At 43.4% G+C, this 14255-nt stretch overlaps 1 protein-coding gene across 1 annotated transcript in view; it reads right to left on the bottom strand.

The window, feature by feature from the left end:
* PTPN5 (protein tyrosine phosphatase non-receptor type 5) overlaps positions 1–13916 on the bottom strand; it is a 140525-nt gene extending 126609 nt beyond the window's left edge. Inside the window, exon 1 of the mRNA XM_043549511.1 lies at positions 13820–13916. Coding sequence (XP_043405446.1) covers positions 13820–13822 — 3 coding nt within the window. The 5' untranslated portion in view covers positions 13823–13916. The remainder of the gene's footprint in view (positions 1–13819) is intronic.
* Positions 13917–14255: the final 339 nt, after the last annotated feature.

Here is a 14255-nt window from a genome sequence, read left to right as displayed (position 1 = left end):
GTTGAGAAGGAATTTTCCTCTAGGGCAGATTGGAAGAGGCCCTGGAGGTTTTTCACCTTCCTCTGTAGCATGGGGCATGGGTCACTTGCTGGAGGATTCTCTACTCCTTGAAGTCTTTAAAACACAATTTGAGGACTTCAATAGCTCAGACATAGGTGAGAGGTTTTTCGCACGAGTGGTGGGTGAAATTCTGTGGCCTGCATTGTGAAGGTCAGACTAGATGATCATAATGGTCCCTTCTGACCTAAATATCTATGAATCTATGATAGTGCAGGGAGTGACTTGCCCACTCTAGCTGGGCTCAGATCCCATTATTGCCGCTGCTGGCATCAGTGCGCCAGGCCCAAGGCGACCTGCCAGGCCAAGAGCGCAGCGGTAGGAGCCGGGTTGGGGATACCGCTCTCACCAGCAGTGGGGCCAGAGTTCAGAGAGAAGTGGGACTTGGAGCAGCCCTTGACCACATGCAAGGCAGAGCCCCCATTCCCATAGGGAGAGTAGAGACCGCACAGTCCTGGGCCCTTTCTGACTCCCCATTCCCTTACCGCCCCCCACCCCAACCCCCATTCTCTTAGCATAGTGCCCCCATCGAATCAAGAGGCTACATCTGCCCCTGTCCTGAAGAATCCAGGGATGAGGCAAGGAGTGGGGTGTTCTAGTAAAAGGGGGGGGAGGAAAAAGGAGGCCTGAATAGGCAGAAACCCTGGAGAGGTGCAGGTTGTTCAAGGCCTGAAGATGCAGGAGGGAAAAGAACTGTGGGGAGGGGCAAGAGACTCAGTGGAAAAAAACACTTCATTGAAGCAGTAAAGATTGAGACCTGGAGAAAAACCAGAAGGAAGAAGTTTGCTATGAAAGCAGCACCGTGGGTTTGACGCCTGGTGCTTGCACCTGCAGGGCTTCTAGAGAGGGTGGTAGGAAGGCTCCCTGCATCAAGGAGTAAGACCAAGGTGAACGCTGAGCAAAGGACTGTGTTTTTCTGCTTACTTTGACCTTTTGCTATCCCAGACAGGGTGGACTCTAATGCTGGGCTGAAAGGCCACACTCCCAACCACCAAGAATGGGCCTGCCGTTCCTAGAGAGTGAGACACAAACTCTCTACCAGCAGAGGGTGGTCGGAGATTGGTGAGCAGAAGCTGAGGCATAAGCTCACTTAAAGCCATAGAGGCAAGACAAATACCTATAACTCATAACAGAAGGATTTCCATATGCTTGGGCCCAGTTCAGAGGTAAATAGATTGATGTAAGCAATTGTACAATAAGCAACTACAGCCCTGATCCTACACAAATCTGCTTAATTCTAGCAATGTGAATGGCCCATTGACTTGAATGGGACTATTTTGTTTGCTTATAGTTAAGCACGTGCATAAGTCTTTTCAGGATGGGCTCTAAGTTAGTGCCTGGAACATGCTTAGAGGCAAAAGAGGGATTGTAGCCACAGAAACTCCCAGAAAGAAGGTGCAAGAAGGTATACAACTGGAGTTAATCAAATACTTCAAATGAAAAATGTCAATCAAAATTAGGTCTTTTTAAAACAGATTTTTTTTAAATTAAACCTTGAAACTTCTTTAAAAATTGTCAAACTTTAAAAAACATGATTTTTGTAACCAAAAAAAATGCTGGTTGTCCTGCTAAAAAAAGAACTGTTGAAAAGAATTCTGCAGCAAATAGAAATATTGGACAGCTATTAAAGAACAGAACAAAAATGCTTTTTGCCTTTGCCAAAAGAGCTGCAAATCACTTTCTAATCTTTAAACAGCTCTATTTAAAAATTCCCTATTATTCCAGGTTTCAGAGTAGCAGCCGTGTTAGTCTGTATCCGCAAAAAGAAAAGGAGCACTTGTGGCACCTTAGAGACTCACAAATTTATTTGAGCATAAGCTTTCGTGAGCTACAGCTCACTTCATCAGATGCATGCAGTGGAAAATACAGTGGGGAGATTTTATATACACAGAGAACATGAAATAATAAACACCACCCTATACCGGAAACCTACTGACCGCTATGCTTACCTACATGCCTCCAGCTTTTATCCAGATCACACCACACGATCCACTGTCTACAGCCAAGCTCTATAATACAACCGCATTTGCTCCAACCCCTCAGACAGAGACAAACACCTACAAGATCTCTATCAAGCATTCTTACAACTATAATACCCACCTGCTGAAGTGAAGAAACAGACTGACAGAGCCAGAAGAGTACCCAGAAGTTACCTACTACAGGACAGGCCCAACAAAGAAAATAACAGAACGCCACTAGCCATCACCTTCAGCCCCCAACTAAAACCTCTCCAGCGTATCATCAACGATCTACAACCTATCCTGAAGGACGACCCATTACTCTCACAGATCTTGGGAGACAGGCCAGTCCTTGCTTACAGACAGCCCCCCAACATGAAGCAAATACTCACTAGCAACCACACACCACAAAACAAAAACACTAACCCAGGAACCTATTCTTGCAACAAAGCCTGTTGCCAACTGTGTCCACATATCTATTCAGGGGACACCATCATAGGGCCTAATCACATCAGCCACACTATCAGAGGCTCCTTCACCTGCACACCTACCAATGTGATATATGCCATCATGTGCCAGCAATGCCCCTCTGCCATGTACATTGGCCAAACTGGACAGACTCTACGTAAAAGAATAAAAGGACACAAATCAGACGTCAAGAATTATAACATTCAAAAACCAGTCGGAGAACAGTTCAATCTCTTTGGTCACTCGATTACAGACCTAAAAGTGGCAATTCTTCAACAAAAATCTTCAAAAACAGACTCCAACGAGAGACTGCTGAATTGGAATTAATTTGCAAACTGGACACAATTAGGCTTGAATAAAGACTGGGAGTGGATGTGTCATTAAACAAAGTAAAACTACTTCCCCATGTTTATTCCCCACCCCCCCGCCTCACCCCGCACTGTTCCTCACACGTTCTTGTCAACTGCTGGAAATGGCCCACCTTGATTATCACTACAAAAGATCCCCCGCCACCCCGCTCTCCTGCTGGTAATAGCTCATCTTACCTGATCACTCTCGTTACAGTGTGTATGGTAACACCCATTATTTCATGTTCTCTGTGTATATAAAATCTCCCCACTGTATTTTCCACTGCATGCATCCGATGAAGTGAGCTGTAGCTCACGAAAGCTTATGCTCAAACAAATCTGTTCGTCTCTAAGGTGCCACAAGTCCTCCTTTTCTATTATTCCACGTCTCCTTTCAGCCTCCCATGGTTGCTTCTCCTGCAACACCCCTCGCATGCCCCTCACTTCTAATCATTCAACATTTATTTAAAAACAAATTTACATTCATGCACCCTGCAGAACATCTCACAGCTCACACATCCATTTGCAGGATGGATCTAACCCTTAGTGACATGTAACTTACACTACCATTCACATCACCTCTGATTTTGATCCCTTGAAGTTGAATAGAGAGTTGGCATCCCAGACAAAGGAAATGCAAAATATCAAGCCAGATTCTGATCTGTTACCTTGCGCTAAGTCTGCTGATTTCAGCTTTACACACTAGGGACGTGCAAATGTTATGGGCCAGATTCTCCACTGCATTGACAACACACTGTGTATTCATATCTGTGCAAACTGCAACCATTCTGACTGGAGAGTATTTTACAGTTGTGCAAAAGGGTTAAATAAATATACATCATACAAAGCAGTGGAGATTTGGTCCCCGAATTTCTTGTATTTTGTTTAACAAAGTACAATGTAAATGCCTCTTACAAGATATTCGTGTCTTGGTGGTCCTTGTTCTCATACTAGTATTTGGTATTACTACTGGACTCTGCTACAGTTCTTCTCTGGATTTAGACATGACTTCCCCATCTGAGGAGGAGATTCTATTTATGGGCTTGTCTAAACAAGGAAATTTACTGCTATAACAATATATACGACAGTAACTCAGTGTCACCACAGGGAGTTGTACTGTTATAATTATGCTGGTATAGTTTTGCTGGTAAATATTCCTGTGTAGACAAGCCCTAAGTTTCCCAGCCAAATATACCTGTCTTCCTGCCTCTCTTGGGGTAATAGGCATGTATGACTAGAATGGGAGGATTTGGTCTTTGCCGACTTACAAATAGAAACATGCTTTGTAAAGGTGTTTTCTGCATTCACGCCTCATGGTTGATGCTAGTGTATAAACCCTAAGATGAAGGTGAAAGGAAATGGAAGCTTGAGATGTAATTCTTGCACTTTTAAAAATGGTTGAATCTAAACCCACTAACTATGTTGAATGTTCAGTGGAAAGTATTAACTTTGATTTTTTTCCTCTAACACTTAACAATCTGCCATGTGTGGTGTTATTTTTGTACTCTATATTTAACATGAGCTACAACCTGCAGTATGCTGTTTTCCTTTTCAGTTGTCATAGGCCCCCAATCTTGCAAACTGCTCCCCAGTGGCCGGCCTTTGTGCTTGCAAAGAGCCCCACTGATGTTAACATCTGACTGTGCAGAGATCACCCACATGGAGCAGCCTGCAGGATCAGGGTGACAGCTGACACAGTTTCTTCATGATGTGGGCAGTTTAGTAACTATGGGAAATTGCAATTCCACCCCCGCTCCCCAACACACATCTGTTGCACCTGAAGCTTCACTTTTATTAGAGGGGGATTTCTTTGCCCCGATGAAACAAACCCCTGTTATATTGTTAACCTTAAAAATTCATGTATCTTAGCTTGCTTTTTTACTATTTTTCCTAAGATGTAATACATGTTTAAAATAGTGGTCCGGATTCTGATCTTAGGCAAGAACAGTTTTTAAGGCAGTCAGTCTAACTGCATCAGTATAAATAAGATCAGAATCTGGGCCAGCAAAGTTGACTTAGTTACTCTGTATTAACACTAGTGTAACTGACTGGAATTTAGCCCAATGGCATTGCACAGGTAAGAAGAGCTGCATCTGGCCCAATATCAATTTTTTTCTCAAATCTAATAACTTTACTTGTGGAAATTTGAGCACATCTTGTTATTCTGAGACTTACTATTTCAGACAATGCTACAGTAGCATCTTATGCTTGCAGCACCAGGCTCTGGGACTTCAGGGAAACTATCTTCTATCCATTCCTTAAAAGGAATAGTCTTACCTTGCACCAAACTGCTGACTTGTTGTAATCCGAGTTGTGAATGCTATTTAGTGCTTTCAGTGAAAGTTGATCTATTAGAAGTCTATGAGCCAAACTGAGAGTGCTAGTGTAAATCTAATGACATATAAATGACACACTTGAGCGGTAGAACTAGGCAATGGGATTCAGACTGGTCTGTACCTGTGTCATGTTCCAGAGTATGAACAGGGACTACAGTTTGCATCATCTTGTTTAAATAGCATACCAGCTGTATATACCAGTGATACCAGCAAAATTCCAGTGCAAGGCCATGTGCAGCAGTTAGGCCTAAAGAGGTTGTCTGTAAATGGTAATGTGTTCTGAAGATGCATTATATGCACTTCACATCACCCACTAGTAGTTTTAATTGTAGCTTTCAAAATAAATCACAGATCCTGTGGCACATCAGAGTACAGCATTTGCATGAGTATTAGACCATAAAAAGGATGTGCCCTTCCACAATTTTCTATGGGTGCCAGCCCCATGTGCTGTGCCAGCCCCATGGCACATTCTCACTTGCCTTTGGAAAAGTGCCTTCAGGGTTTTGTTACAATGCAATGACTAACTTGGCTATTCTGAAAGTGCTGGTTGTCTTCTGCTGTGCAACAGATCAGAATCAATCCATATTGCAAGAGTGCTGCTTATGCCCTTAGGGTGAGCCTGTTTCAGAACCAGGAGTTCCTGGTCATGTATATATCTGTGTCTGTGAAAACTTTTTGATGGGGATAAATAAGGGTATACCCATACTATCTAAATGCTGTAGTGATGGATACACTAGAAATGCCTGAGATCAGGCTAGCAATGATCATTCTATCAGAAGTAAATTAACCTAAGATGAATACAAAAACAAATGTGTTAATGCCAGAATTCACTCCATTTAGAATATTAACCGTAATGTGCAAATTATTTCTAAATCAGGTCTTATAAGAGTTACTCAAAATCACAGGGACAGGATTTGGCTGCATCCTGCATATCATTATGGGAACATGAGTCTGAACTGGGACAAATGTCCTGCAAAAAACAAGTACTGTACTATTCTAACCCAATGAGTACTCTGCAGTGGGCGAGACTGTATGGTACTTTCTCAGTGACTTACAATACTGTTGCCTTTTCTGGACATTATTATTTATTTATAATGCAGTGGCACCTATAGGCCTCAGCTCAGGATCTGGGCCCCAATGTGGCAAGCCTTTTACATACATACAATAAAGACAGTCTCTGCCCCAAAGATCCTGCAGTTTGCATGGCAAAGAACAGATTACCAACCTTCTGAAAGACAGCAGATTACACATGCACAAATTGTCAAGGAAAACTGACTCTTTTTCGCTTTGATATCCTTATTTGATTTTGAATCAACACATTTAAAACAAACAAAACTGTTGCTTAATGCAAATTGGGGCTTGAAGAGGGCAACTAGTCTGGTACTTTCCTCATGTACTGTTCCACTGAAATAGGCCTAGAGGAAGAGTCAATTACCAGTTTGTTTGACTTCCACTTGGGGATGCTGGAACAATGTGTATAGTGGGGGTGCTGAGAGCCATTGAAATAAACTGTAAATCCTGTATATGATGGAAACAAGCCAGGGAATGCGGCAGCACCCCCAGCACCTATGCTTCCACCTGCATGTACCTTGCTGTAAGGGATTTCAAATATCTTGTAAAATGGAAATACTTCAAACCTAAAACCAAACTGTGGCAATGAAATGACTTATACTGAGTGTACCACAGGTTAAGTAAGGGACAAATTTGACTCCTACATCACAGCCACAAACAAAAAGCAGTGGCAGAGTGTGAGCGAAGCTAAGCAGAATAAGAAGAAGATGTAAAGAGCCTACATAGGATGAGAGGCTAAATAAAACAGGAAACCACTACACTGACTTTAAGTGGGAGTTATGCTGTGAGGAATGCAAGGTCAGGCCTGGCAAGAGGAGTTCTTGCACCCTCTTCTATATACTACATTAATCTAACTAATTCATTTCAACTGTACCCCCTTAATCCAAGCCTCGATTATCTCCAGTGAACCAGTATCTCCAAACACTGCCCTCAGATGCACACACCTGGATCCATTAAGCCAAGTGGCTGCACAGGAGTATAAACCAGGGTAAAATTTAGCCTGCTGACATTAAGAGTTGCACTGAGGGTTTTGATTAGCTTTTGTTGTTTGTTTGGTTTTATTTTATTGTTTTTCTAAAGCCTACTATTGGTTAACATTTCAAATTGTCCAAAGTAGGTGGAAGGAAGGTCATTTTAAACTATATACAATCTTACGTCAAATGTGTTGTTGAAAGAGTGGGGTGAAAAGAATGGGGTGAGCTGCGGTTTGTTTGGACTAAAGGAATCAAAGAATGGACATCTTTCAGGCTTATATTGAAGATATAAAATTGATACAGCAACAGACCAGAATTTTCACGGTGGGAAGTGTCCATGCACAGATCATTAGAAATATTTTACTGAGTAATCCTGATGGGACAAGGCTGCCCATTAATGACACTGCTTTCACTGAGATCATTTGGCAATGGACTCAGGGTGGCAGGGCCCTTATGGGTAGCGTCATGCTTAGCACTTCAACCAGCATCATTATCTCCATGGGCCTTAACACAATCAGATGCTGGGACCTCTGGATTTACAATCATGCCAGTAATCTTCTTCCTGATCCTGAAAAGCTTCTGAGCAGAGCAGCTAAAGAGAGGGAACTAAGTGACATCACCAATTCCATGGTTTGTCTTAAACAACCCCTAAGATGTGCACCTAAAGCCATTATCCAATCCTAATGTGTCAATTTCCACCTTTACCTTTCTTTATCATCTATGTAATAAAAGTCCAGTGTGGCAAACCAGGACAAATATAGCCTTGTAACAGCTTGCTGTGACCAGTTTGGCAAGTCAAAAGCAATGCTGAGCAACTTGGCCTCAATACTTGCCTCTAACAGACTGGCTAGAGGAAAATCAGACCAACTTACCCAAACACTTTCCACAGCCAGGGGAATAAAGCCAAAGTCCAGGGGTGGCTAATTGGATCACGTGCTGTGCCTGTGGTCTTCCAATAACTCAACTAAAGCCTCAGACAGAAGTTGTATCTTCCTGTCTCTTGCTATCCTTTTCTCTCTTCTCCGTGTGCATTTGTCTTAAGAAGAGAGAGATTCAGACTAAAAGGAGATAAGCTACCAGCCAAAAGCAACTCTAACTTTCCTCCTCCAACCTAAAGATTTTATGCTATTTGTGAAAACTTTAAAGTAGTGGTTTCTCCCTGTAAAAGACAGTACAAATGGGGGGAGTAATGGGCAGGAATAAGCATTTGTTATAATGAAGACAAACTGATTTCTCCCCCTTTTCTTTAAGTTTCTAACTAGTATAACTTATCACATGTCCCTAGTATAGACAAGGCTTGACTTTCTCCATGATTGAATGATTAGGAAAGCTCTCTCTAAGTCTTGACACACAATGAAATTTCGGACAATTTGTCAGTGTGATTCACCTCCAGGTCTAGAATACACAGTAAATTCGCCTTTCTCTTTTCCATACCCATTTTTGCATAAATGTCTAAATTCCATTTCGTAATGGAAGCAAGCCATTCCAGGCACTGCATTTCAAGGCAAGTATAGCACTTCCCAGGTGATTAAAGCTCCTTGGCCTTCAGCCTTGTGTCTTACAAATACCAATGGAGGTATGCTGCAATCATCCAAAAATGCAGTGCCTGTTGTGTCTTATTGCTTAAAATGCTTGTCACATGTTAGCTGGGAGCACTGGACGTTTTATTGTCTACAGTAAGAGGAATACTGCTCATCTTAATCCTAAAAGAAGTTGCACAGCTAAAGCCCCACATCCATATCAGTTTTATTCTCATATACATTAAGCCCCCTTTGGTCTGAAAGGGGCCTTAGTGTAAATGAGAATCTGCCCTTTAGGCCAGTTAGACCAATTCTTGAATTTTATGAACTAGTGTAACACAAATCTTGCAATGATTTAACTAAACTAAACTGGCTTTCCAAAACCAATGTAGTTAGTCTGGTGCAAGTCTGTTTGTGGACACTTATGCATCCGATGAAGTGAGCTGTAGCTGACAAAAGCTTATGCTCAAATAAATTTGTTAGTCTCTAAGGTGCCACAAGCACTCCTTTTCTTTTTGCGAATACAGACTAACATGGCTGCTACTCTAAAACCTTACTTTGGAACAGAAGTTTCTATCTTAGCCAAGGAGAGGATATTTTTTTCCAGTGACTCCTACAGGCTTTGGATCAGGCTCTGAAAGTAGCAAGTAACTCTGCATTCAAAGGGCCCTGTGTTGCTACTTTTTGAGTCTACTATTCCATTCAATATGATTTTAGACTTACTGAGTTGTTTTCTTAATTCCACTGAGTAAAACAAAACTAAATCTATAGCAGAATTCTTAAACAGCTGAAGAACTAACATTGTAAGGAAAGACTGCACAAACTAGCAATCTACACAGTGGATATTTCAGTAACTTTGCCAGAGATAAACAAACAAAAAACCCAAAATATGAAGGCTTGCAAACCCCGTAAGGTGTGTTGCCCTGAAGTCTGCTTATAGTAGAAATTTTTGAACGGTTGTAGCTACAACCCTGTGATGCCACCCAGCCCCTGTGCAGATACTCTGAACCTGTGCCACTTATCTCCATTTCAAGTTGCCCCAGCCTTTAAGTATGTCTTGGAGTCACTATGACACCTCTCCAGCATCCTGAGAATCCCCTTACTCAAAGAGAAGCCTGTGTGAGTAGTTTAACTCAGCTTTATGGCTGCTTTGCACCTCCCCAGCAATGCAGAAGGGAGTAGTGGAGGATAAGGGCCTGAATTTCAGAGCAGATTTTGCTCATTGTACATGCTATTTAATAAACAAAGACTGAAGGGAATACATTTATTTTGATCCCTTGAGATGTTATAAATCAAAATCACGAGTAGGAGGTTTCTTACTCATGATTGTAAGCCTCCAGTATGTGTAGCTCTTCACAGTGCAGGATCTGTCTGGAAAGTGCACTCTATTATGATATGGAATTCTATTCTCGATTGATAAGATTTTTAATTAACTCTAGTTCAGGAGCAACTGATTTCACAAATAACAGTTTGGGGGAGAGAAACATCAAATTAAAAATAAATGTCTCTTACATTTCAAGACTAAGATATTTTAAAAGATTTCCAACTGAGATAAGGCATATGCAGTAAACAAGCATTTTCAAATAAAACTGAATGACTTAAATGAGTTCAAGAGATTAATACAAGTTAATTATTAAGGATCCCTCTTGGTTTTGCAGAGGAATATGCTGCAGATCCCTAGGGATGGGACGACTAACATGCACATGGTATACTGCAATTCATTGTCATTTACACATCCTCAAACTGCTCCACACCATGGAGAACAAAGAGTTGTCATATCAGGTGTTGAAAGGAACTGGGCCAAGCCCCAGAGCAACTACTCCCTATGCCCTACTGGCCAAACAGCTGCACTGCAGCACAAGTTATCCTGACAACATACTGCAGCTCCCAGGCTGGAAAAACAGCTCCTATGCACTACAAAGCTGTGACACAGGAATTTGGAGGCATACAGTCAAGTGGCACATACACATAACCACCATTCTCGTCTTTCTTGTCATGCATAGCTCTAGGACTTAGGTGTAAAAGCAGCGCATTGCTGCTGAAGTGGATATGAGAGAGGAGCTTACGGACTGTTGGACAGCTGCATGTAATCAATGAGCCGGTGTATTTTCTGCCAATTGTAACATCGGAGTATTTCTAATAGAAATAAGAGCTAAGGTATTTCTAATAGATCTATTGAGGCCACCAGTTGTATTTACTTGTATCAGTGGCTGTAATGGTGCTTTGCCAACGTGCACATTGTCTGTAGGCAATTTCTACCTGGTGTGCAAGGTGCAGCTACTTGGATCTGTGTATTGAACTTCAAAATATCACCTGCACTGCCCCTTCCTGCTCATGCTAGAATGGGCGTGACAAGAAGTCAACAGGGAGGAAGGTTGCTCTTGTGGATGAGGCACTGGACTCTGATTCAGGAGTAGAATTCCTGACTCCACCCAGACTTTTTTATGTGACCTCACGCAAATCACCCCTCTATTCACCTCAGACCTCATCTGTAAAAATAGGGATAAACATACTTCCTGTGTCTGTCCTGTCTGTGTAGGTTGTAAATTCTTTAAGGCCAGCCTCTTTCTTAACATGTGCCCGTACAGTGCCTTGCACAATGGGATACAGCTCTCTCTAAGGGCCTACAGATGCTACTTAAAACACATGTAAATAGTCACAGCAACACTCCTGCAGGAGTAGATGATAAATGGAGGATAGCGTGCAGGGTGGTACAAACCCTCCGCAGGCGTCTTCCATGGCTAGCCCTTAGCCCTCCTCCTGTCAAGCAACCAACTGAGCTCTGGCACTCTGCAAAGTTCAGAAACATGAAGACTGGCTTGCTTTTATTTCTTTGTATTTTTTTTAAATTCTATCCAACAAAGTAGTCCTTCTCTTATGGAAATATAAGGGATTGGGCTCAAATAAAGTAGAATGAAGTACACCAGTGACATTTTAGTAAACGATATGGCTTTATTTTAATTAGTTGGAGAATATATATATCTCATTTTAGTCTAACAGTGTATCCATGAATGTGTGTGGCTGCTGTTTAAAGGCTAATAAACTTTCTTGCTTCACCCATATGACATCTAGCTTGCAGATCGCATTGTAACAAAGGAATATACACTCTTTAAAAGTTCAGACACTAAATTACTGGCAGTAATGCTATATGCAGCCTGGACAGTGGCTATCAACAAAAGATCACTACTGCAAAAGGTTACTCCTATTTCATTTCAGCAAAACAAAGTTACACACTTGGAGTCCTAATGCTTGACTTTGCTCGTGTATTTACACTTACTGAAATGAGTGGGACTCATCAGGTGCATATGTGTTTGTAGCATCAGGGTTGTGGGTTCCAATTTGGCCAAGTAAGTCAATGGCAAAATGCCCACTGATTGCAACTGGAGCACAATCAGACCCCTGAGGCATAAATGGAAGTGACTCTAACTATAAACCTTTTAATCCCAGTGTTCTGATACAAATATCTTTTAAAGTGCTGCACTCTATGCTCGTCTCTGCGTTCATAATGGGACATCAAAAAACAAGTGTAGGAAAAGTTTATTTTTTTATTCAAATATTATAATGAAGGACAAAATTTTGCCTTAAGTGATGTATGAACAATTCCTGCTTTAGTCTATGAGGCCTCTGTGAGTATTAGAGATCTGAATGTGACCGTGAATGCATGATTCATGCAAGAAATATTTTCTCAAACTGTTTGATCTGAATACACACCAACAAATGCTGTCCCACTACACATGGCTATCAAGAAACAAAGAGAGGGTATTGCTCACACATTTCTTTGAAATCTATCATTTATTAATCTAACACATGGAAAGGGCCTAGATCCTCAGCTGCTATCAAGCGGAATCCCTCTGCTGAAATCAACGTAAGGAATGTAATGTAGTAACAATCGTGTAATGCAAGAGACCTAAAATATTGAATTGTTCTTCTTTCCCAAATACGATGTAAGAATTACCCTTCACAGAAAGAGACATATATATGCTAAGATAACCATATTGAAAAATCAGAAAGTTTTAATAACTGTTTAACTGTATACAAGCTAACAAACTAACTACACACAGTCACTGTTTTGTTCCATTCTCTGCTTTGTGCCACCAAAAACCCGTCCAAACAAACCACCTCACAGACCTGCAGTTGCACAAAAGTCCCCAGCTTCCCAGGACTTCATTACCTACATTAACTATACAGGTCTCAGCACTGCCATCTAGTAGAAAGCAATAGTCTACCATGGCGTTGGCTGTCACATCAGCTCGAAAGGCAGCATTATTCCAGGAGAGCATGGCAAAGCTGTTGCTATTGTTAATATTTTACTGCAGTGAGTAGTTATCAGGTTAACCATCCAGTATGTGATTCGAAACCAATTTCCCCCAAACCCTGGGTCCTGCCAGCTGCATTATGTTCATACAGAAAGATCCGTTAAACAACTAGATTAGCCTGGGTTTGTTTTGTATTTTTAACGCATTACTTCTGATTTTTCTATTGAAAACACTCCCCCCAGACACACACACACACACACCCCCTCTGCACATCGCAACAACAGCCCAGCTCCTGCTCGCAGCTGGAAAAGACTGGCGGGGGGGGGGGGGGGGGAGACCGGAGTCCCCTAAGTATTCGTGCCTAGGGAATGTAAACAGAGATGGAGAAAATGGGTCTTATCGATCACTCGGAATCTATACGGCCGCCTTCAATGCTGCTTGCAGATTTACAGCCAGATGCGTGGAAATCGGAGCAATGTCCCTGCATCCCTGGCTTTCTCTCTTCCCCCCGTCACGCAGCACCAGCGGGGTTCATTTATTTAGCGGTTCACCCTCCAAGATGAACCAAACGCAGCCCCCACCCCAGGTCCCTAGCCCTGCCTGGAGCTGGGGCTGCTGGTGCATCGCTCCCCGTGGAGCGGCGGGAGCAGCCGGCAGGGCGAGATGGGAGCTGGGACGCGGCGGGGGGAAAGGCATGCAGGGGAGCTGAGCGGCTGCACGCGCGCACACACACACACACACACACACTCTCACAGACACACACACCCCGGACGAACGCGCACGAACTGAACCAACCAGTGCAGCCCGATCCTGCCCCTCGCTCGCCTCTCACCATCGAGCGCAAGCTGGTCCCGTCGCTCCTGGGAGCCGCCACCGCCGCGCTGCACAACCAGCCTCCCCCAGCCGCCTCCCCCCAGCCTTTCTCCAGGGCTCCCCGCAGCGCTGCCGCTGCTATGCATGCTGCCCCCCCCCCCCCGCCGCCGCCCCCCAACCTGGCTCCGTCCCTCCCGCCCCGCTCAGGTACGGAGGGCGCACAAAGAAAGAGCCCCCGCCTCACTCACGCGGCAGGAGAGCGCAGCCCAGCCGGGCGAGGAAGGCGACGCGAGGGCATGTGTGTGTGTCCTGCACACCGCACAGCCCCCTCCCCGCGTCCGCCCCGGCTCCATGCAGGCGGCGAAGCCCCCCACCCTGCCGCGCGCGGCCAGTCCCCCTAGCACGGCGGAGCTCCACCCCCCATTGCAGCCCCCGAGCCTGCACAGCCCCCAGAC

The sequence above is a fragment of the Chelonia mydas genome, chromosome 6 (assembly GCF_015237465.2).
Source record: "Chelonia mydas isolate rCheMyd1 chromosome 6, rCheMyd1.pri.v2, whole genome shotgun sequence".
NCBI lineage: Eukaryota > Metazoa > Chordata > Testudines > Cheloniidae > Chelonia > Chelonia mydas.
Note: the sequence above shows the minus strand (reverse complement) of the source record. Positions and strands in the feature narration are given on the sequence as shown.